The sequence below is a fragment of the Pseudophryne corroboree genome, chromosome 5 (assembly GCF_028390025.1).
Source record: "Pseudophryne corroboree isolate aPseCor3 chromosome 5, aPseCor3.hap2, whole genome shotgun sequence".
In the NCBI taxonomy this organism is placed as follows: Eukaryota; Metazoa; Chordata; class Amphibia; order Anura; family Myobatrachidae; genus Pseudophryne; species Pseudophryne corroboree.
This window is the reverse complement of record NC_086448.1, coordinates 471215383-471239076: the sequence shown is the minus strand read 5'-3', so window position 1 is coordinate 471239076 and position 23694 is coordinate 471215383. Positions and strand designations below refer to the sequence as shown.

The 23694-nt window shown below is 38.7% G+C and overlaps 1 protein-coding gene across 2 annotated transcripts in view; it reads left to right on the top strand.

Moving 5' to 3' along the window:
• CDH18 (cadherin 18) overlaps window positions 1–23694 on the top strand; it is a 947256-nt gene that overhangs the window by 587569 nt on the left and 335993 nt on the right. For both annotated transcript variants that reach the window (XM_063922963.1, XM_063922961.1), the window contains exon 4: window positions 10131–10250. In XM_063922963.1, coding sequence (XP_063779033.1) covers window positions 10131–10250 — 120 coding nt within the window. The remainder of the gene's footprint in view (window positions 1–10130; window positions 10251–23694) is intronic.

Genomic DNA, 23694 nt, shown 5'->3' with positions numbered 1-23694 from the left:
ACCTGATCAGTAGGTTGTGCTTTCATACAGCAGGTGATCAGTTCTAAACTGCGCATGTGTATGCACCGCCATGTGCAGGCGCATCGCACGGGTACAAAGCGGATCGCCGCTCAGCGATGGGTATGTGCAAAGGATCTGTTTGCCCGGGCGTTTGCAAGAGATTGACAGGAAGAAGGCGTTTCTGGGTGTCAACTGACCGTTTTCTGGTAGTGTTTGGAAAAACGCAGGCGTGTCCAAGCGCTTGCAGGGAGGGTTCCAGACGTCAATTCTGGTCCTGGACAGGCTGAAGTGATCGCAGCGGCTGAGTAAGTCTTGGGCTACTAAGAGACTGCACAAAATCTGTTTGTACAGCTCTGCTACACATGCGTGCGCACACTTGCAAAGCAAAGATATACTCCCCCATGGGCGGCGACTATGCAAATGCAGGACTGCAGAAAAACCCTATTAAGCGAACAGGTCTGAATAAGCCCCATAGTCACAGATGTGAATAAATTAGCATTCATCTCTGATACAGGACCCCAGCTCATAAGAAAAAAGTACTTCACAGTCAAATTTAAATACAAAATCTCAGTAAATTTATTTCAATCTATGGTCATCTATATAAATACACACATTTTAATTAAGACATTTTTATTAGCTAATTTTTATACAAATCAATTTCATTAAAAGGATAGTCCCTTAATTTAGTATAAATTTAGCTAGATGCATATGCATGAACCAGGATCAGGTCAGGATCCCAACAGCCAGGATGCTGGCAGTCCGAATCCCAACACTGAGGGTAAATCAGACTTGATCGCTCGCTTGCATTTTTTGCAGCACTGCGATCAGGTCATAAATGTATATGTGTATGCACCGATATGTGCAGGCGCATCGCACGGGTACTAAGCGGATCGGCGCTCAGCGATGGGTTTGTACGAAGAATCCATTTGCACAGCTGATGGCAAGCAGATTGACAGGAAGAAGCCGTTTGTGGGTGCCAACTGACTGTTTTCTGGGAGTGGTTTGAAAAATGCAGGCGTGTCCAAGTGTTTGCAGGGAGGGTTCCTGATGTCAATTCCGGACCCGGAGAGGCTGAAGTAATCGCAGCGGCTGAGTAAGTCCTGGGCTACTCAGAGACTGCACAAGATCTGTTTGTACAGCTCTGCTACACATGCGTTCGCACACTTGCAAAGCAAAAATACATTCCCCTATGGGTGGAGACTATCTGTTCGCAGCAGTGCAAAAAAATCCTAGTGAGCGATCAGGTCTGAATTAGGCCCACTGCTTGGAATGCTGGTGCCTCCATCCCAAATGAGACACTGCTGGGCCACCAGAGAGCTAAGCCACGGGGGGGAGTTTAGGTTTAGGCTGTAGTGGGAGGGTTTCGGGTAGGCTGTGGAGAGGTGGTGGGGTTAGGTGTAGGCTCCAGGGAGGGAGAGTTAGGTTTAGACACCCCTGGGGAGGGTTAGAATTAGGCTGCTGGAAGGGAGAGTTTGGTGGGCATTAGGGGAATGTAAGTATACCTAGCTTCCTCCACTTGGGATTCTCACAATCGGGGATGCCATGGTCGGTTTTTCTGACCGCCAGCTTCCTGATCAACGGTATTTCTAACCCAACCCCATGAAGCAGCTTTGCCAGTATAAATGTTCTAAAGGCTTGAACTTCACTATCAAGTTTCAATTTCATATAAAAAAATAAATAAATAAATATGACAATGTAAAATGTGGGGGAAAATTTAAGGAAAATGATTATTCTATATATAGTTCCCTTTTTTTAATAAGTGATTTTAATAAATTACATTTTTGTCAGAGTACACGCTAAACATTAGGGTGTTGGAGAAAGTTAGAATGAATTGTTATTATCATTATAAATATATATTTCAGTCCATTTTCTAGAAACAGCAATCATTGTCCTACCAGTAATGCTATTTTACACACACTGCTAGGCTGATACTGCCATGCTGATTAATTCCCCTCACTGTCTTTTGTTCAACTCACTCAGGGGTAGATCTTGTCTAGCTGAGAAAGAAGGGAAAATGAGTGCACATCAGCAGAAGGAGAATGTCTCTTTTAGATACTTAGACACCCAGTCCCCATCATCAAAAGATGTTGTCTAAAATTACCTAATGGTTGAGGCGAGCCTGGTGCTGCAGAGTATTTTAATATAAGTGGTTACTCTTCTATTCCACCCTAATACTGTACTTCAACTGATACTTTGCCCTACTCCACCATAATGTGAAAATTTCTCTCTCTGATTCACATCAATTTCTTTCCATTTAATATACTTACATGATGACTCTGCACAGATCTTTCCACTGTCACTGGCTAGCAGGGCAATTACTTGGCTACTGTAATATCGCTGACCCATGGCACCTGTATTTGCAATGCAGACTGCCTGGGATTAAATTTTTTGACTCAAGGGAATGCTTGTATAAATCTCATTAGCATCACTATAAAGGCATTTCAGAAACCTTCATAATCATACACTTCATCGATTTATCCTTAACTTTAATTAACTCTAAAGAGACATCACATTCCTTAATACAGTACTTGGAACCTTCCCCATACCAAAGTTTCAATTTCACTTTGTCTATATTTTCTATAACATAGGCACATACAGTAGGTGGTAATTCTGAGTTGATCGCAGCAGCAAGTTGGTTAGCAACTTGGCAAAACCATGTGCACTGCAGGGGGGGCAGATTTGGGTGGATTATTTTGTTTCTGTGCAGGGAAAATACTGGCTGCTTTATTTTTACACTGCAATTTAGATTTCAGTTTGAACACACCCCACCCAAATCTAACTCTCTTGCACATGTTATATCTTGCCCCCCCCCCCCCCCCCCTGCAGTGCACATGGTTTTGCCCAACTGCTAACAAATTTGATGCTGCGATCAAGTCAGAATTAGGCCCATAGACACAATATATTATAATTTCTTAGTATCCAATAAACCTAGTACCATGTTTTTGGAAAGTGGTAGAAAACTGGTGTACACAAAGAAAACCTACGGAAACATGGGGAGAACATACAAACTATTCAAGACCATTACCATGAATTTAACTCATAACTAGAGGTCCAGACAGCACAGGCATGCAGTGTTTGGGTGCAGCATTGCTGGTGTGATCTTTTAATCATATACCGTGCCTTCCTAAAGTATTCATCCCCCTTCTTGACAAAGGGGAGAGAATCCTTGAAACCGGTTGAAGTTTTAATGCTGTGACGACCATCCATCAGCTGCGGGACGTGTGTTGCAGTATTCGTGTGTTTTCATGCTTCATGAATACATTTGTGTACATTTTTAAGCACTACCGTCTGCCTGTCTCCTGTCTGCAGTGAGTGGAGATATAAAAAGAAACCTTTCAGTGCACTCGAGACTGAACTTCAATGTAAGTGTCATTCTTATGGTTCACTGTGATTGAAAAGAGCACCAGCTATTTCCTATAGCCATAAAGATACCCTTATAGGAACGCGAGGCTGAATATTGATGTGAGTGTCTTTCTAAACACGTGGATCCATTTGAGGGCAGATTGTGGATGAAGCATTTGTTTCTAAAACTCGCCCATCAGATGTTTCATTGTGAAAGTTCTACTGTTTTAATGTTTTAATAATTTATAAAACATCAGCAGTGCTACTTTTTTATCGTTTATTTGTTTGCTTTGATTTTTATCATGTTTTGTTGCCTAACAACCTGGAATTAAAATGGATTGTTTGAAGGTTTGCATCATTTCATTCACACAACATGCCTACAACTTTGAAGATTTTTTTTATTGTGAAGCAAACAAATAGGACAAAATAACAGAAAACTTCAGTGTGCATAACTATTCACCCCCCTAAAGTCAGTACTTTGTAGAGCTACCTTTTGTGGCAATTACAGCTGCAAGTCACTTTGGATAAGTCTCTATGAGCTTGCCACATCTTGCCACTGGGATTTTTCCCATTCCTTAAGGCAAAACTGCTCCAGTAACTTCATGCTTGATGGTTTCTGCTTGTGAAGAGCAATCTTCAAGTCTGACCACAGATTCTCAATTGGATTGAGATCTGGGCTTTGACTAGCCCATTCCAACAAATTTAAATGTTTTCCCTTAAACCACTTGAGTGTTGTTTTAGCAGTATGCTTCGGGTCATTGTCCTGCTGGAAGGTGAACCTCCGTCCCTGTCTCAAATCACAGGCAGACTGAAACAGGTTTTGCTTAAGAATATCCCTGTATTTAGCACCATCCATATTTCCCTTGACTCAAAACAGTTTACCAGTCCCTGATGCTGAAAAACATCCCCACAGCATAATGCTGCCACCACCATGTTTCACTGTGAGGATGGTGTTCTTGGGGTGATGGGTTGTGTTGGGTTTGCGCCAGATGTAGCATTTTCCTCAGTGGCTTAAAAGTTACATTTTAGTCTCATCTGACCAGAACACCTTCCTCCATACATTTGGGGAGTTGTCCACACGCCTTTTAGCAAACTCAAAACGTGCCTTATTATTTTTAACACTAAATAATGTTTTTTTTTCTAGCCACTCTTCCATAAAGCCCAGCGCTGTAGAGTATATGGCTTATTGTGGTCACATGCGCAGAGACACCAGTCTCTGCTGTGGAACTCTGCAGCTCCTTCAGGGTTACCTTTGGTCTCTGTGCTGCATCTCTGATTAATGCCCTCCTTGACCAGTGTGTGATTTTTGGTGGCTGGGCCTTCTCTTGGCAGGTTTGTTGTATTATTTGGGAGGTTTTGCAAATAAGCAAAAAGACTGTTTTTTTGTCTCTCTGGGGCACACTTTAAATCTATTGATATGAATATAATGTAAGTATATGATAAACAATTAGTGTGAATATTTAAAACTTAACTTTTAATGGTTCTAAACAGACAATGACAATTAAAACTCCAATAAAGAAGACACATTTTTAATAAAAAATAATTAAATCAAGGTTAAAATTGTTACTCACTCATGATCAGTTAGTTGGCAGGTTACCTCTGTGCACACCCACTGTATTCTAAGTGAGTACCAATATGTGACATTTATCAGAGTGAAAATTTCTATTTTCCAGTACTCTCAATCAACTTATGAGATTTCTCTATATACTGATTAGAGAGGAACTGAAAAACTGTCTTGATGACTCCAAGCTCCTACAGGGTAACCAATTAACATTTGACACGGTGTGATATCCATGTTGAGGGAAGTGGTAGATTATTACAATTGTGTACTTAATTCTGCCCCACTTATGTTCAAAAAGGAGTATAGAAAAGTATTACAGAACCAGTCACTTCTGCTTTTGCCTATCTGTATACATTGAATGGACAATGAGAGAGTGCTTTCCTGGGTGCACCAATGGATTGTACTGTCCCTTGATAATACAGCACTTGGTATTCCCAGAGGGTCTCCCTTTCTGGTACTGACCAGACCCAATGCTGCTTGGCTTCCAAGATCAGATGGGGTCGGACATGTCCAGTGTGGTAGGACTGTAGATAATTTAAGGGAAAATCTGTTTGTGTGCAGGGGCACCCAACTGGATGAGAGAGTGTTTGAAAAATAAAGAGAAATATTTAGAAAATTTAAGGTAAGTATTAGAAAATATTTGAAAGATAATGTGAGTATTAGACCTGATGAATCAGGATTGGAGAATGAGGTAAGTATTGCACTTCTGCTGTCCACCAGGAAGCCTCTGTTACTGTCATGCGCATTGAACAGGACAATCCTTTATTCATGGATGAGAGAGTGCAAGAGAGAGAAGAAATGAAAAATGAAACAAGGATCTGGGGATATACAGAAATTTTCAAATTTTTATTTATAAAACATTTTTTATATACATTTTTCTTATTTCACTTCACCAACTTAGACTATTTTGTGCAGATCCATCACATGAAATTCAGATAAAAAAATAATTAAATTACAGGTTGTAATCTAACAAAATAGGTAAAAAGCCAAGGAGGTGAGTACTTTAACAAGGCACTGTAGAGACCCTATTTTTCTGAAATGTCTGTTGAGATTGTCTTTAATCTTAAAGGTAAAATTTAGCTTTTTTCAAAATTCATAAAATAGGGATAATGAATACTTCTCTTCTGTATATTTTTTTCCTTTAATAATCAAGAACCTGAAAGGCTAATACATACTGTGGAAATTATATTGTTAGTCAAATGGGTAGGATAGAAGGAGAAGGAGGAGAAGAATTTAATTTTTTTTTTGCATTGTCTAAGCTTCTGCTGCAGAAACAATAGTAAAAAAAGAACAGTTTCCAAGCATTAGAAATGGCAACAAACAACTAGAATTGTCTGCTCTAATTTGTACTGGTGATATGAGCATGAAACATAAATCTGAAAGTTACTTCATAAAATTGTTACCATCAGCTTTAAGAGTTCAGAATGTTTCCCATGATACATTTGTTTGCTAATTGCTAGTATTTAGCATAATGCTCTCTATCTGGGGCTGTTATAATTAGGAGGAATTCAAAATTAGACACATTATTTGTTATCAGATTTCTTATGGACAACTAAATCCCGTGTGATAGGATTATGGTCCCCAGAGTTGATATTACAATAGATAAATGAATCTGAATAAAGAACAGTACTCCTTTCCCAGCCTAAATATATTGTAAAGCAGAGAGAAGAAGAAAAACTGTTTGTGGGGTAGTCTTCTTTACAAAATGGTTTCTAACAAAATTTTACTTTTATTTGGTATATATTAAAAGTTTTGATGCTAAGAAGTAAATGTACACATTAGCAACATAACTAAGTATGTTTAACAAAGATCAGTTAAATATGTATTATGACCTATAGTATTCTGATGTACAAACAGGCAAGCAGTAAAATATAACTGTGACTGCAGTTACAGTGGCTAATATCAAGTGTAGTACCTGCTTGAGGGAAACACTTGGTGGAGTAACCATTCTTACACTGGGAGCGTGAGAGGTCCCTAATGTGGAATGAAGAAACACCTTGTGGAGTACCATGCTGGGGTGTGGCAATGCCTCTGGTCGAGAGTGGAGAAAAACTGGGCTTAGCATCCACCATCCCAAGAATTGGTTGAAATAGGACCCCTTGCGTGTAGCAGGAATGGCCTGCTTTAGTATCTACTCTCGTACTGGGGGTTGACCCTGGCACAGAGTGGGTATGAAGCTTTGTCTGGCCGGAGGTCAGGAGCAGCCTGAATCCCATGATGATATGTTACCCTGGTGCTGGAAGAGCCAGGGGTGCTTGAACATGCACTGGTGATGACTGTCCACCTTTGCACTAGTATGGCACTTTGCACTTTCCCTTCCCCAACTTTTGCCCTGGCCTTTTGGCTAGAGCAGGGATATTTTTTAATACCCCCCCCGCCTTCTGGCTGGGGCTTATTTACCCTTATGGGCCACCATCTCCCCTAGTTAGCTGAGGCCCTCTCCTTTTGGGGAGGGCTAGAGGCTGTTTTTGATCCCCAGGGGGAAGCTTCGGCCAACCCTGGGGATACCCGTGCATCCCTCTACGCATCGGCAAAGGGGGACCCACAGATCCTTTTTCCTCTCAGTAGGCCTTTTGGCACTGGGGGGTTGGAGAATAATGGGGCCCTTCTCCTTTTGGAGAGGGTCCATGATCCGCATGGAGGGTCCATGCACGCTTTGCACAGACACTGGGTGATGAAGCCACACACCTCGTGCTTAAAAAAAAGAATAGAATACAGTATAAATTCAAATAAATATTTTTAAGAAATTAAAACATGTCACAGTAGTTATGAGCCAATACAGTTTTGTTTAAATTCCATACAGGGAAAATTATTATAAGAGTAATCATACACACTATATTCTTGCAGGGTAACCTCTCTTACTGTATTATTTAAGTCAGGCGAGCTGTACATAGAGCAGGATTTACTAGTGGAAAAATGTGGTCAAACCTACGGTTTTCAGAGGTTTGACTAAATTTCTCATATGTGTAAAGCTCAATTCTACCCAATAGACAATGCCGTCTATACATGGAATTAACAATTGAAGCCTATGGGCTTCTTTTAGCAAAATTCCCAGAGAGGGATCCAATAGGCTCCCTCCCAGTGACCCCCTTGGCTTGTGCATGCATGGGTCGATGGATGCATATGGGCAGAGGGACTCCTGGTCATAAAATTTGATGCTTGACAAAACTTACCCATAGTCACACAACCATGGGAATGATCTGAAAAAGAGATCCTTCACTTAATTATAACAAATGGCCTGAAACGGCGAGGGTGTCCTCACTTACAAGACAGATTGTGCAATAAAAGTAAGTACCAGTTCTATGTTCTTACAGAGTATAATCTTTCATATTAGGCAAATTTGATGACAGTTACCGTATATGGTCAAAAGTCATCAAAATAATATGAGAACAGTCTTCTCCATTTAAGCAGATATCAACATAGAGAGCAATCTAATATAGTAAATGGATTAAGGTATACCCAATTCTGATCTATTCATTAAATATTGTGAATATAGCTACATCTCACTGAACTAGAACCATGGTCCAACTATTTATCAGGAACTGATTATTGGGTTGTTTGCTTGTGTGCTTTCTGTTCATTATGTCTTGACTTTGGAACATATTTAACTATTGTACAACAGTATTTAAATATTTACTTGGAAGGTCTTTAGAGTTCAACAATGTCTGCTTGTAATTTGTGATCCACCTTATCTTAATGGGACACACTACTTTCCGATCCTGACCTTAATTCTTGATCGACTTTTGTCCTTTGATTTGTCACTTAGATTTAGATTTTTTTGTACCGAACAGACTCCCAGTAGGACACTAGAGTTCATATATGAAACCTGTGGCCTCTTCACTGCATAGTCCAAGTCCACTTGTAAGTCTTCTGTTTTAAACTGATTACACCCTGCACCAGTCTACTTTCTAGTTCTTGGCTTTACAATGAATATGTATCTTTATACAGATAGAGAAGTTGTCTTTTTTTTTTCTTTTAAATAATGTGATTCAAAGAGGAGAAGCTGCATCTAATATTGATGCGTTAGGACCATCAATGCAAATGCATTGATCAGCACAACATGTGAGGGTGGCCCAATCACACTGCTTTGATTAAAAAAAAAGTACATTTTGCTATAAGAAAAGCATCAGCACAATACTTCTCTGTCAAATGACTCCAAGAGTAGGAAAGTACAGTATATTAAAATGTCAAACTTTCTGATGAATGATTGCATTGTGAATATTATATATACTTTTATGAAACTACAAAACTTCCTAAGAAACACTTGGGTATTTATTTGCTTACATTTAAATAAATAGAGCTGTATGAGGGGAATAGATTGTGGCATCAGGGGTACATTGAGAAAACGTTTTATGAGTTGTAAAATGCTAATTTTATAATGCTTCTGCAGCTACAGTTATAATTGTAAAGGATGGCCAATTTATAGATCAGTTCGAAGCCCAAATAGTGTATTTAAGTTATTACTCTAATGAAATTCAGCTTATATGTTGGTTAAACTCAATATGTATAGTTTTACTTTAGATTAAGAAAACCATGCATCACATTGTCATTTCTGCTACGTTCTGCATATAAAGATATTTTTTGCTTTCTTTCTACTTGTAAAGTGGAAGGTACAGTAAGCACCTAAACATATACTCTGCAGTATAATATAACATATTTTTCTTACAGATGGAAGTGTGTTTGTGCTGATATTTTGAGTTAAAGAAGGTTTTTATACTGAAAATGTCATTCCATTGAAATTGTTTTTGAACTATTAATGCAGTACTATCACGTGTGCACTTTTCAATGTAATATACTGTTATTTTTTTTTTATGTTTCAGCAGAGTAACCCTTTCCCTATTGACAGCACAGCTATATTTTCTCAGTATTAGATGCTGTGGAATGCTTTCATGTATACTAGAAAGACCTTCATAGGTCACTGATGTGCGTACTGTAAAAAAAATCCCTTTAATAGCAGAAATGTTTATTAGGTTTTATTTGTTCACAGTTAACAACTTGCTGTGCTATCAGCATATACAAAATTGCATCACCTACCATGCCTGAGGTTAGCATAGGAGAAATATTTTTTTTTTAAATAAAGTGAAATTAACAGTGCACACGAGCTAGAAAAAATATATAATTTATAATAAAAATCATGGTCTTGTGATTGAAATGCAACTGGCATATGTATTGATTGTATGGCAGTTATTTTAAAAATATATTTAACAGTTTTTTTCTTGTCACATAGGTACCTCTGTTATTCAGGTGACAGCAACAGATGGTGATGACCCTACATATGGAAATAGTGCCAGAGTTGTTTACAGCATTCTCCAAGGACAACCTTATTTCTCTGTAGATCCAAAAACAGGTAGGCATACAGAGTGCATACATCTCATTGTCTGCGTGTTACTATAAGCTGTTTATTCCACCATGCTGAGAAAACATATTATGTACTTATCATTATGTATCATTAATGATAATAATTTGACAGAAATTATCATTTGTGCAAGACCATAAAATTATCTTTGTTCAAATTTTCTATTCAAATGACATTATAAAGATTTTAACTAAAAGTGAATACATGTTTAAAATTAGTATCTGTATTTGTTTGTTAGATTGCTTCACAGCTTTCATTTTAAAGTAAAACCCACTGTAAATGTATAAAAAAAATCTCCATGAGTTGTTTACACTACTGTATGTAATATCTACAGATGTGTCTACAAAAACCTATCCTCAAACTGTGCCAAAACTATCAGCGTTTCTATAATGGGTGCAGTGTGTGCAGTGCACATGGGCACCATAGAGTATACTTACCCCTCCGGAGTCCCACAGTGATAGCCCTGCAGTATAAGCACAAATCATATGGAAAATGTCTGCCGTGGCTATTTCTGAGTGATTTGCGCATGCTCACTGGAGATGTCCCCGGGAACACGCGGGTCCCCTCCTTTCTTAAAACGCCACTGGCCAATACTGAACTAAAAGAGATAAAGTGGATGGAGATAAATTACTAACCAACCATCTCCTAACTGTCATTTTTCAAGCACAGCCTGTGACATGGCAGTTAGGAGCTTATTGGCTGGTATTTTGTCTCCGTCCGCTTTATCTCTCTTCAGGGCTTGGTACATGGGCCCTGATTCACTAGCGTTTGCAAATGTGATATTCCACACAGTGAGCGATTATTGGCAGACTGCAAATGCTCTGAGAATGCTTTGCGCGTGTGTGAAGGCCAAAATGCGAATGCCTTGTATATGCAGTCTAATTGTAAAGAGTACGCATTTTGATTGATAGGAAGTGACTGTTTGTGGGTGGTCACACAGCATTTGTGGGTGTCTTTTATCCTTTCTGGGTAGCTCATTACATGGAAATTTTAGCAATAGCAGATTTGTGAACATCGCTATATCAGCCTCAATAGCGATCCATAATGAACCAGGCCTATAGATCTCTATGTCTCTTTAACCAGATTTTATAATGTTAACATAGAACAGTTAAACAAAGCTAGCATGAACGGATCTTCTATTATTGGAAAATATATGTACTGCAAATGGAATCATAGAACAAACAAACAAATAAATAAATAAATAAATATATATATATATATATATATATATATATATATAAAAGCAGTACTGGACAATGGTGTATAGAATATGGATATGTGCCTCTACATAAATAAATTTACCTTAATAATCTGACAAGTAAGTTTTTAATATACAAATGTAAGATAAAGGTACAGTACAAAATGTGTTGCTTAGATGGGTTTAACATTAGGGAATAAACTAATTGTTTGAATACATTTTTATTATTTACAAGTACTAAATCAATAGTGTTAAAAACATATTTAAAATACTAACTTTAATGTGAAGCTGGAACAAGGAAAATGAATCATGAAGGTGAAAGGTAAACTGTGAATCTATGAAAAAAGCAAGATATAGATCCTATGTTGAGTGCGCACTCGTTAAGCAGCTCGGTAACGTGTGAAGGTGACTCAGAGATAACTCCCTGAAGGTACCTCCACCCCAATAAATAGGACAAATGAGGAAAAACAAAATGGCACCAATACATACAACCAAGCGCATCGGGTAGAAATCAGGGTCCCACTGTAATCAGTAGTCCTTACGCATGAGATTCCAGGGAAAAGAGAAAAAAAGTGCATATAGTGAAGCACAATTTATAAAGTGCCTAAACGTTTGTATAATAAAAATATTTAATATGCACATAAAAAACACACGAAATTGACAGTAGAGTATAACACAAGGTGGGTCTTACAGTGGGTCCCTGATTTCTACCTGATGCGCTTGGTTGTATGTATTGGTAAACTGTGAATGCCCACAGTGAACCCTATTTGTGATAGGGTGACTATGAGCTGTGAATGACTGACAATGTTCATCTTTCATCCTGAGCATTCTCTTCAACATATACATATTTTCTTAATATATATTTCACTTGTTGGTCTGGCACTCTTACATGGAAACCATGTAATATGCTCCGGTGGCTTAACTGTGCTAAATAAGACGTATAATAATAACATGATCAGTGCCAGTGACAATGGTTTCTTGACTTACGTGAAACACACAATATAAACATATATCAAAATATACAAAATGCACATGACTAGGTAAGCATGGATCGCACTTACAAGCAATACAATGAACAAGTTAAATGAATCGATAAAACAACAAATGAAAAACAATTGGGTGATAACACTGCATCATAAGGCATCTGCTAATAGCATCATATAGATTTAGAACAGATTAAATGTCTGGACCTCTTGTCTACATCTAGAAAACTTCTTTTATGTATTAGCCTCACATAACTCCCTCATAAGGTCACAATTTGAACTTGATGGAAATGTCCTCTCTGAGGACTACTGGCTGCTAGAGATGTAGCCAAATGGTGCACTTAGAGACTACCTGGTTCATGTTTTTATATATTTGGAACATACTGTAGAGCCCCTAAGGCTAAATTAGTAATATGTACAAAATTCTATCTGCCATGTAAAACTATTTAGATAAAGTTGTTTAAACCTATGGTCTCATTGAGGCCTCGAGGACTCAGTGTATCCAATAATAGGATCCAATGTATTTCCAACTGTAACAAATTATTAGCCCTATCACCCCATCTTATTGACATGGGGATTTGGTCTATAATTCTGTATTGTAATGTGGACAAATTGTGTTGTGCAACCGCAAAGTGCCTGGCCACTGGCTGCTCACTGCTGCCCATAGCAATAGCTTCTCGGATAAATGACCTGTGGTGGGTCATCTGAACTTCAAATGTACACTCCGTTTTTCCAACATAATGTTGGCCACATGGGCATGACAATAAATAACCAACAAATTTGGAATTACAGGTGACCGGAATTTTAATATAGAATTTCTTGCCCGTATAGGGTTGTTTAAATTTATCCCCTGGGACTAAAAAGTTGCACATCATGCAGCCACATCTGTAACATTCACTTCTCTGTTTAAGGAAATGATGAGCTCCATCTCTTTTCCTGGAGACTTCAGTTTCAACGAAGTCTCTTACATTGGCACTTCTTGAGTAACGTGGCATCATTTTAGTATCTCTGAACCTTTGCAGATCAGGATCAGTTCTGATGATTGGCCACAATTGTCTAGCATGTTTGTTGGTAGACACACTCAAAAAAGTGATTCCTTGTGAGTGTAAATTTCCACGGCATAGCATCTGGTGGATGAGTCGGTATATATGACAAACCTTTGCTCAACACCCTAGTGGCTTCAGGTGAGGGTGGTGTGGAGGAAAGATTAAAAATTAACTGTGCATCTCTCTTGGGGGTATCGCTTTGCCTCTGGCTCCTTGAACTGCACCCGTTTGCCCACCCTGAATCATGGCTTTGGTCTTCTTCCACTGATGCCAACCCGTGTACAGAGCACTTAAGGGCAGTCTTGATATTCACCTCCTGGGGAAACATTTTGTTGGTCCTGATTTTCACTTGCCAGAGTACTTGAAAACTGGGAAGTGTATCTTTTCCAATAGGGCAATCTAGGCCCATGCAGTTGTTTTTGTCTGTTGGTACTATGCCACGCATATACTGTATGCTGCTTGTAATCCTGCTGCACCCAGTTAAATTTACTCCTTTTATAGTTAATCAAATCCTTTTGATATTGCTTCACTTGGGAGGAAAGTTTCTTCAACCATTTGACTCCTTGATGACCAAAAGCACTTAATACAGAAATTCAATGCTTGCAAAATGGGATGCTGTACCTGCCAATAGTGGGCATATTGTGGATGCGGAAAATCTATTTCGCTCTGTAATAATCTGAGAGAACATTCTCCCATGAAACAGAAAGTCTATTTCCCTCTTTTTTTTTTTACTTAAATACTGTAGCTCTCTATAAATTCTCATTGGCCACTTCTGAGCCTGTAGTGAAGGCAGGATCTTTATATAAGATGCTCTCAGCTTCAGCATCTGAAAAGCTTGAAGTGTCAAAGTTGTCACACTGTAGCAGATATGTAGCTGAATCCTCAGCATCTGTTATACTGCTAGCAATGATGGTATGATCATGTAGTGCAAAGGAAGCAATGTGCTGAAAAAGTGTCCAGTGCTAAATTGCAGTCTGTAATCAATAAATGATAAAGTGACAACGTGAAAGTGCTGGAGAACATAAATCAATTCTATATGGTGCCTTGACTTCCAGAGGGAGACTTCAATATTGTAGCTCACTGGTGTAATAATTCATTTGTTGGTCTGGCAGGGAAATCATGTAATATGCTCCGGTGCCTTCCCACCAGATCCGTGTATGCAGTATATACTATTCAGTAGAAATAAGACGGCATTCTGGTGACTTGTAGCAGTGTAAAATGGTGGTGTATTTAAAGCAATGTTGCGGGGCACGGGGCCCCATCATCAGGACATACAGAAGTGAAAGGTGCCCTCCTGCAGCAACTGAAACACACCCGGATCCGGATATTTCTAGTCCAGCTCCCAATCACGTGTCTGGAAGTGAGGTCATTTACCTTGAGACAGGAATTTATTGTGTGAGTTTTTCACTGTTCACCGTTGCATGTCCTAATGACAGGGCCACCATTCTCCAAAACACTGATTTAAATACACCACCGTTTTACACTGCTGCAAGTCTCCAGAGTGCTGCCTTATTATATATATATATATATATATATATATATATTGAAGAAATAGAGAATGCGGCGCTAAAAATAAAATTTTTGTGATATCTATACCTTCTTAAATTAGTTATCACCTTGCAAGAATTATTTAAAAAACACTTCCCAGTATCTTATCTGGGTGGCAGCTTATAGTACGTGGTAATGTGTTTGGCAGTCACATATGAATGAATACAAGAATAGATGAAAACAAGCGCCCACGAGTGTAATTAATATACATGCAGGGAGGGAAGGGTGCAAAAAAGATGATGATATAAACTGGCTTAAAACACTTATCTGAAAAATAGAGAAGCTTTTTCTCATGGAGCCCTCTCTTATTGTTTAGTTACATGTAAGAGAAGAAATAGCAAAACATAGTGTGTACCGTTTTACAACTTCCAAGTATACCACTATCTTTTAAAACTTCAACGTATACCACTGTCTTATAGGCCTAATTAGGGAATCAGCATTTTCCCAATCTTAAACAATATATAGCCTAGACAGTATAATTTTGTTAAAAAACATAAATGTAATACACAAATAAACATAAAATGGCCGAATAGAATGCGTACAAGATAGCGAAATATATAAGGCTTATCTGTCCATATATAGAGTATCAGCAGTCAATTCTATCCAATATGTCGTAGAAGAGTAGAGGAATAAAATGCGTACAAGATAAAAGCTGTATTTAGGCTTATCTGTCCTTAATAGGAGATGTCTGTAGGTAGTCCCAACGCGTTTCGTCCATCAGCATCCAGACTTCATCAAGGGGATGGACACACTGAGCAAATCTGCTCTATTTATAGCAAGAAATTGTATTTGTTCATGGCCATTAGTGATGACATCACTTCCTGTAATTTAATTATAATTTGCCAGAACACTGAAAAATATCTTTGTATAATGATCTAAATAGCACTCAATAGTGATATCTAGAGTTATGCAGAAAACGACTGAACAAAAAGAGGTTTACAGCAGTAAAAGAGCACTGTGCTGTACAGCGCTGCCGGCGGAAGTAGCGATGGAATGCATGTGGAACGCATCGCTATAGTGACGTAATTTCCGGCTAAGCGGAAGACGGTTGAACGCCTAAAAGGCGCACTAATAAAATAACTTCCATCGGGCAGAAATAGAATGTACAATTGTGTGACTGTAAATTAAGGAAATAAGGTGTAAATTTGTGTTGTAGAGAGAAAGAGGTGAGATCGCGGCAACACACCGCGTCATCCTTAATGTCGTCACTTCCGTCTTTTGTCCGGAAGTGAAAAGTAAGTTAGTGGAACGCACCGCCATTTTGCCTATCGGTGGTGGAACGCACTAGTGATATTAACTAGTGATGAGCGGATTCGGTTTTACTCGGTTTTACTCGGTTCTCAAAACCGAATCTTATTGGCTCACTGATGTCACGTGTTTTGGATAGCCAATAAGATTCGGTTTTGAAAACCGAGTAAAACCGAATCCGCTCATCACTAATATTAACGTGAGAAGTACACAGAGTGACGATGTGAATAATATCACATCAAAAATTAGCAGTGAAAAGAGATAATATTTAATGTATAGGGTGAAGCTTCATTTTTGATGCTAATAGATCATAGGGAGACAATGTGGATATATCAAAGTGCAGTTATTTTGAGTGCAATTAGATAAGTTGTATCAATTTAAAGGTGGAGCCCAATAGGACCCCAAGGATTAATATCTAAGATATATGCTAATTGGCCCGGCCAAATATATTTATGAAGAAGCAAGGGGACATTGTCCAAATTGTAGAGTCCAGTCGTAATATCTCGCTATCATGGACTTAGAGCTTCATATATGTATTCCTATGCATCACTTGGAGCTTTATTATAGCTGTGTTCCGTATTTCCTTGTTTGGCATTAACGTCTTGTTTATACATATTAACTGTGAAAAAAACCATGAAAACGGCTTATGACATCTGATATTACATAATAAATAAATAATCAGATCATATATATAAAGAATGATATATATATATATAGTAGATATGTGTGCAGAAAAAGTGGGGAAAATAGGTAGTGTGTGATTACAGTTGAAAAGTTTTAGATCAGAGGAATGGAGCAATCTCAAAGGCTTCATTCAGTCCAGACGGTGATAACGTTTTTAGTTCATGTATCCAAAACATTTCACATTTTTATAATTTATTTAGGATATCGCCTCCTCTTTCTCCAATTTTCACCAATTCAATAGCCTTGAATGTGATTTCTTCAGGGTTGGATCCATGTTTTTCTATGAAATGTTTGGAAACCGCATGATTTTCTATTTTATTCCTGATATTCCTGATGTGTTCCTGGATTTGTATTTTCAGGACTCTCTTAGTCTTGCCTACATATTTGTAGCCACATGAACATTCCAGTAAATATATTACCATGGAGGAATTGCAATTTAGATAATCTTTTATGTTGTATTCCTTGGTATTGTTATGATTGGAGAATTTTTTCCTATTAGGATGAAGAAATTTGCAAATGTTGCAGCTTCCACATTTAAAACATCCTTTACAATTAATGAAGGTATTGTTTCCAGTTTTATTTTTGGTTGATAGATGACTAGGTGCTAAGATGTCTTTTAAATTGCTAGTCTTTAGAAATACTATATCTGGTTTAGATGGAAGAATTTCTTTCAATATTGGATCCATCAGAAGGATGTTCCAATGTTTATTGATGGATTTTCTGATGATGGATTCTTGATTGCTGAATGTGGTGATGAAAGGAGTGAAATTATCTGATTTCTTTTGAGCTTTGCTGTCGAATAATTCAGTTCTTTGTTTCTCAGCCGTTTTTTCCATGGCTTTATTTATCACGTGTTGGGGATATTTTCTGTCTTTGAATCTGGTGGCATAAGTTTCAAGTTGATTCTGACAATCTTGTTCATCACTGCAATTGCGTTTAATCCTATAGAACTGAGAATAGGGGATATTGGTTTTCCAATTCTGGGAGTGGCAGCTCTTGAAGTGAAGAAAGCTGTTTGTGTCTACCTCTTTTATATGATTACTTGTGACAATTCTTGATTCACTGCTTGAGAGAGTTAGATCCAGATAATGTACACTTTCTTTACTTATTTCGTATGTAAACTTCAGATTGTACTCGTTAATCGTGAGTAATTGGAAAAAATTCCTAAAGAGCTCTTCATCTCCTTCCCATATGATTAGAATATCATCTATATAGCGTTATAGACAATTATATTTTTCAAATATGGGTTGTTGTTATGAATGCCATTTTCTTCCCTAGAGCCCATTAGTAAATTTGCAAAGCTGGGTGTGAATGATGTACCCATGGCTGTTCCACAGATTTGCAAGAATAAAATCAGCTGAAATATGAAGTAGTTATGACCCAATATAAATTTCATAAAATCACAGATGGCATTTTGTGAATTTTTGATAGATTGGGATCTCTGTCGAGGAATCTTCTGCATGCTTCTATCCCTTTCTCATGGACAATAGAGGTATATAGACTTTGCACGTCTACGGTGATCCATAGATATGAATTCTTCCATTCAACTGAAGACAGAGTGTTAATTACACTACTGGTATCCTTTAGAAATGATGGTAAAGTAATTACATATTTGTACAAGAAAATATCTACATATTCTGATAGATGGCTTGTAAGGGAATCAATCCCTGCAATAATAGGTCTCCCTGGAGGTTTTGAAAGATTCTTATGTATCTTAGGGAGATAATAGAATGTCGGAATCACTGGTGTCGTCGTCATGAGATACTGGAATTCATTTTTGTCGAAGATATTATTATGAAAATAATATACCAGTATCATTCTGAGTTCTTCTACAAAGCAATTGGTGGGGTCTTGTGAAAGTTGTTTATAAGAGGTTGTGTCATGTAGAAGTCGGAGTGCTTCAAGTTCATATGCCTCACGATCCAGCAGAACTATACCAACACCTTTATCTGCTTGTTTAATAATGATGTCATGGTTGTCTTGAAGGTTTTTAAGGGCTTCTTTCTCCTTATTTTTCAAATTGGAATGTGTAGATGGTATGGGCTCAATGTCGCATAAGTCCTTTCTCACTAATTCTTGGAAGACATTTATATGGTTTCTTTTTGATTCAAGTGGATAATATTTCGATTTTCGTTTTAACCCTGATTTTGATGGTTCCATTGGATCCATAGTCTGCTCTTTTTTTGCGAAGTGTTGTTTTAGCGTAAGGGATCTTGAGAATTTATTGAGATCGATAAATGTATCGAATTTATTAATCTGTTTATTAGGAGCAAATTTGAGACCCTTGCTGAGAAGAGATATTTCTGCTTTATTGAGGGTATGGCTGGACAGATTGAATATGCCTTGTTCTACGGGGTTCTTTATTGGAGATACCGTCGTTTGTTTATTCTTCCTATGCCCGCCCCGTGTACCTCTTCTTCTTCTTGGAACACTCTTTTCATCGGTGAATTCCCTTTTTGTCTTTCCCTGAAGAATGTTTTCCTTGTCGAGGAAAGGTTCTCTGATGTTGGATCTGGGGATAAAAAATCAGAGTCGCTATTGGAATCTAGTCTCTGAAGAACTGAAAATCTGTTGTTCGTGGTCATAGTTTTTGACGTTGTTGGATTAAACTTCTCTCTTTGATGTGTTTGTTGTCTATTTTGGATATTACGAAAAAATTTATTTTTATATGGTGTCGTTTTCCATTTTCTCACTCTTGGATCCTGATATACAGGGATGTGTTGATATTTTTTGTCCTGAAATCTACTCCAGTTTTGGATTTTGTTATGCAGATAATCTTGCTTGTCTCTGAAAAATTTCTTTTGTTTACCTTTAATGACATACAGTATATAGGGCTGTGTGTAAATAGGACTGAATTTCTTTATTTCTTTGGTGATTATCTGTCCCACATTTGTTTCCATTACAAGTTACTGTATGTGATGTCAGTAACTACAGCTGTTGCTACGCTCATCCGTCCTGTGGTATGGTCATGTGTGCAAGAAAAAAAGAGAAGAAAGAATTTGAAATGCCCTATGGTGGTGCACACAATCTTGTATTAAGATATAACTTTTATTGAATTATATGTTAAAACCAGCGAATATTAAAAGGAAAGTAGAATCGTGTAAATAGAAAAGAAATAGTGTTTAAAATAAAAGTGAGTGTAAGACTCACTATCATATACACACCTTGAAGGCTTAGCATGATACATTAACGAACCATGTTTATATTGATACTTTGAGCCTACATCCAAATAAGAGTGTGTTGAGCCCTTAACATCCCTATTATAACACAGAGGAATAAACCACTCTTATGATCCGAATTAGATCACTAAACATCTATTTGAATATAAGGATCCCAAGGGAACAAATATGATGTACAACAATATCTGGTTAAAAAGATTTCTGATCATTTATTATCATTAATTGTCACAGCTCTCTATGAGCCATAGCGAAGCTATGATAAAATCTTGTGACAAGTAAAAGATTGGATACTGTCAGAGCTTAATAACTGTTTCCCTTTAGTGGATACATTTGTATCTGAATGTTTCATATGCTCCTTTCTCAGTGGATACAACACTGCTCATGGAGCTAGAACACACAGACATTACTGAGACCTTATGACTGAGCTTGTATATTAACTCTGAGATACAGAGAGACACAGTACACATTTAGCATTCTGATCAGTTTATTGAGAGACAATTCAGCAAAATATATAGTAAATCATTAGCACCACATAAGGTGATATCTGGAATTTGGTTTCAACGATCCCACATCTGGAATCCTGGGAAGGAATACAATTAATTTGTGGGACATTTATTCTTGCAGCTTTCTCAGCTATCTAAAAAGTGTAATATAACACACATAGACATGGAATATTTTTGACACACTCGTGACCATCTATAGATTTTGCTAGCAATACATGAGCGAATCCGGTGACATCTAGTGCGCAGCACTTTTATTTTAAACACTATTTCTTTTCTATTTAAACGATTCTACTTTCCTTTTAATATTCGCTGGTTTTAACATATAATTCAATAAAATTATATCTTAATACAAGATTGTGTGCACCACCATAGGGCATTTCGAATTCTTTCTTCTCTTTTTTTCTTGTAGACTTACCTTGCCTGTGGTAGCACCCCCCAATTTTTGGAAGAATATAAGGAATATCTTTGATAATTTGAAAAATGGGGGTCATTTACTAAATATGAATTTACCTGTGCGACCAGTATTATAGTAGTATGGTCATGTGTGCACAGTTGTCACGTTTGATACATAGTACGCTGAGCTGCCGCTATTCACTCCCACAATCAGCTTCATATAAGGCCTATGATCGCGGATGCAAATGACTGTATTTGCATGTGCTCAGATGTGTGCGCACACATCATGCCAAATGAGATGCACCCATGGCTAGGCGCAGGATGGATTATTGTGGCTACATCTGTACATTGGGGCTGATTCAGACCTGATCTTGGCTGTGCATTTTCACACAGCAGCAATCAGGTCTGAACTGCGCATGCGCCGGTGCCGCAGTGCACTGGTGCATGCCAGACAGCCAACGGCTGTCGTAGCCCTGCGATTGCCTCTGCCCGGTTGACTGGCAGAGACAATCGCTGGATGGGAGGGTGCAAGTCGGCAGAGTTTAATTGCCATTTAGGGGGCATAGTCTGGGCATGCAGGCATGCCCAGACCATTGGGGGGGCGCTGTGACCTCATGAAGTCACACGCAACTGCTGAGACCTGGGTAGCGACAAGAAGCTTCCTGCCAGCGTGCAGGAACTGCGCTGGTTGGGAGCTTTTCCTGAAGTACAAAAGCATCGCCGCTGTGTGATGCTTTTGTACTTGTGCGACGGGGCAGGGACTGACATGCGGGGTGGGCTAGAACATCTACGATCAGGTCTGAATTAGCCCCATGATGTCATAAACTTATTTTTGATCCCAGCAGGTATAATGTAAAGCTTTCCAATCCACAAAGTCTGAATCATTATAATACTGTAATGTTTACAACATTTACTTTATTTAACAACAGTAATTTGGCAATAATGTACATGCTGTATCACAGTATTGAAATGTTCCACATTGTAATTTTCAATGTGGGCCTTGACTACCCTTTATCTTATTTCACATAGTGTTCTAGGTAAAATACATGAGTACAATAATGACACTTTGGTATTGATAATATATTTATTTATTGTTTCTTAACAGTTTCTTATACTGTATAGTGCCGCATATTCCATTGATTTTTGGAAAACTGAATGATGTTCTTACACAATTTATACTCTTTATTATTGTATCGTATTGCTGTATGATGTGCCTGCTGAGCCCAAATATGCACATTTATTGGCATGTCACGTTCCCTGTGCTCCTTTGGACATTTTGATTACATGCCGACTTTTAAAGTTTCTTCCATCTCATAACTTTGTTTATCCAACAGATACTTTACTTTTCTGTAAATTAACAACAAAAAAGAAACAAATGCTTCTTACAGTGTTTATAAGTGACATTCAGTGAGGTCAATGACAGGTGAGGCACTGATTTATTGCACCCCCCGAAAAACAAACACAAAAAAAACAAACACATAGGGTTCCCCTTATTTATGCAAAACCAGCACCAGGCTGAACCAGTCAGGGGGATAATGCCATAACAGGTGAGACACACAGTATGGGGCCCCCTGCCATAACATTATACACCCCCCAGACCAGTCAGCCCAGGGCTAGAATTCCTCATAAAGTCTGGACCCCAAAATTAAAATGGAGTCCCCCCTCCCAAGCAACAACTAGCACTGCAACAACTAGCACTGAGCAGAAAGCCCAGTGCTATGCCCCACACTCCTGGTGGCGGCGGGTGTGGGTTTATAGTAGGACAGTATTGTTATTTACAGGCACCTTACAGGACCCTGCAAGCCTGAACCAGCATGCCGGCACTTGGAGAACAGGTGCCTTCATGCCCAGACACTAAGGGACCACTGGTATCCGTAGTCCTCCTGTAAAGAAAATATTAAAAACAAAACACAACTAATGGTGTAATAGTTTATTATACTGCATCCTTACCTGGGGGAGGTGGCCTTTAAGCTCTTTTTAATGGCTACCACCTCTCCAGGGCTTCCAGCATCTTCACCTGGGGGTGGCGGCCTTTAAGCTCTTTTTCCTGACTGCCGCTTCCAAAGGGCTTCTATGGTCTTCTATCTTCGGGGAGCTCTTGCCTGCTCATTCTCCGCTGGCGGACTGACATCCGCTGCCTCGCTGCTGGCTTATATTAGCCAGTTGAGGGGGGGAGGGTGATGACGTGGTGAGCCATGATTGGCTTGCGGCAGCCATCTTGAATTTAAAAATTAGCGCAGATGCGCCATTTTTAAAATGGTATCCGGCTATCTGCTGCCGAACTCTGCAGAATGGCTGGCAGGGACTGGATCCTCTCAGATCCAGGTCTGCCGCCAGCCACGGTTTCTCCGCCGGGTGTGCAGCCACGAATGCCCACAACCCCCGCCATGTTGGGCCATTGAATGTACCCGCTGGCCAGCAGATCCAGTGGATCCGCTGGTCCAATTATATCTTCGGGACTGACAGGGGCGTGCATTCATGTGGCTGAATGCACTCACCTGTGATAGAGGCACATATACTGGTGCCGCTTTTCCATTATTATTCAATGGCCTATTACAGCCCATGGCTTGGCTTCGCCCCCTGCCCACCCCCTGCTTCCTGAACTTTACAGTTGTCAGCAGATGCCCCTCTCTCGCTGCCTCCCATCCCCATA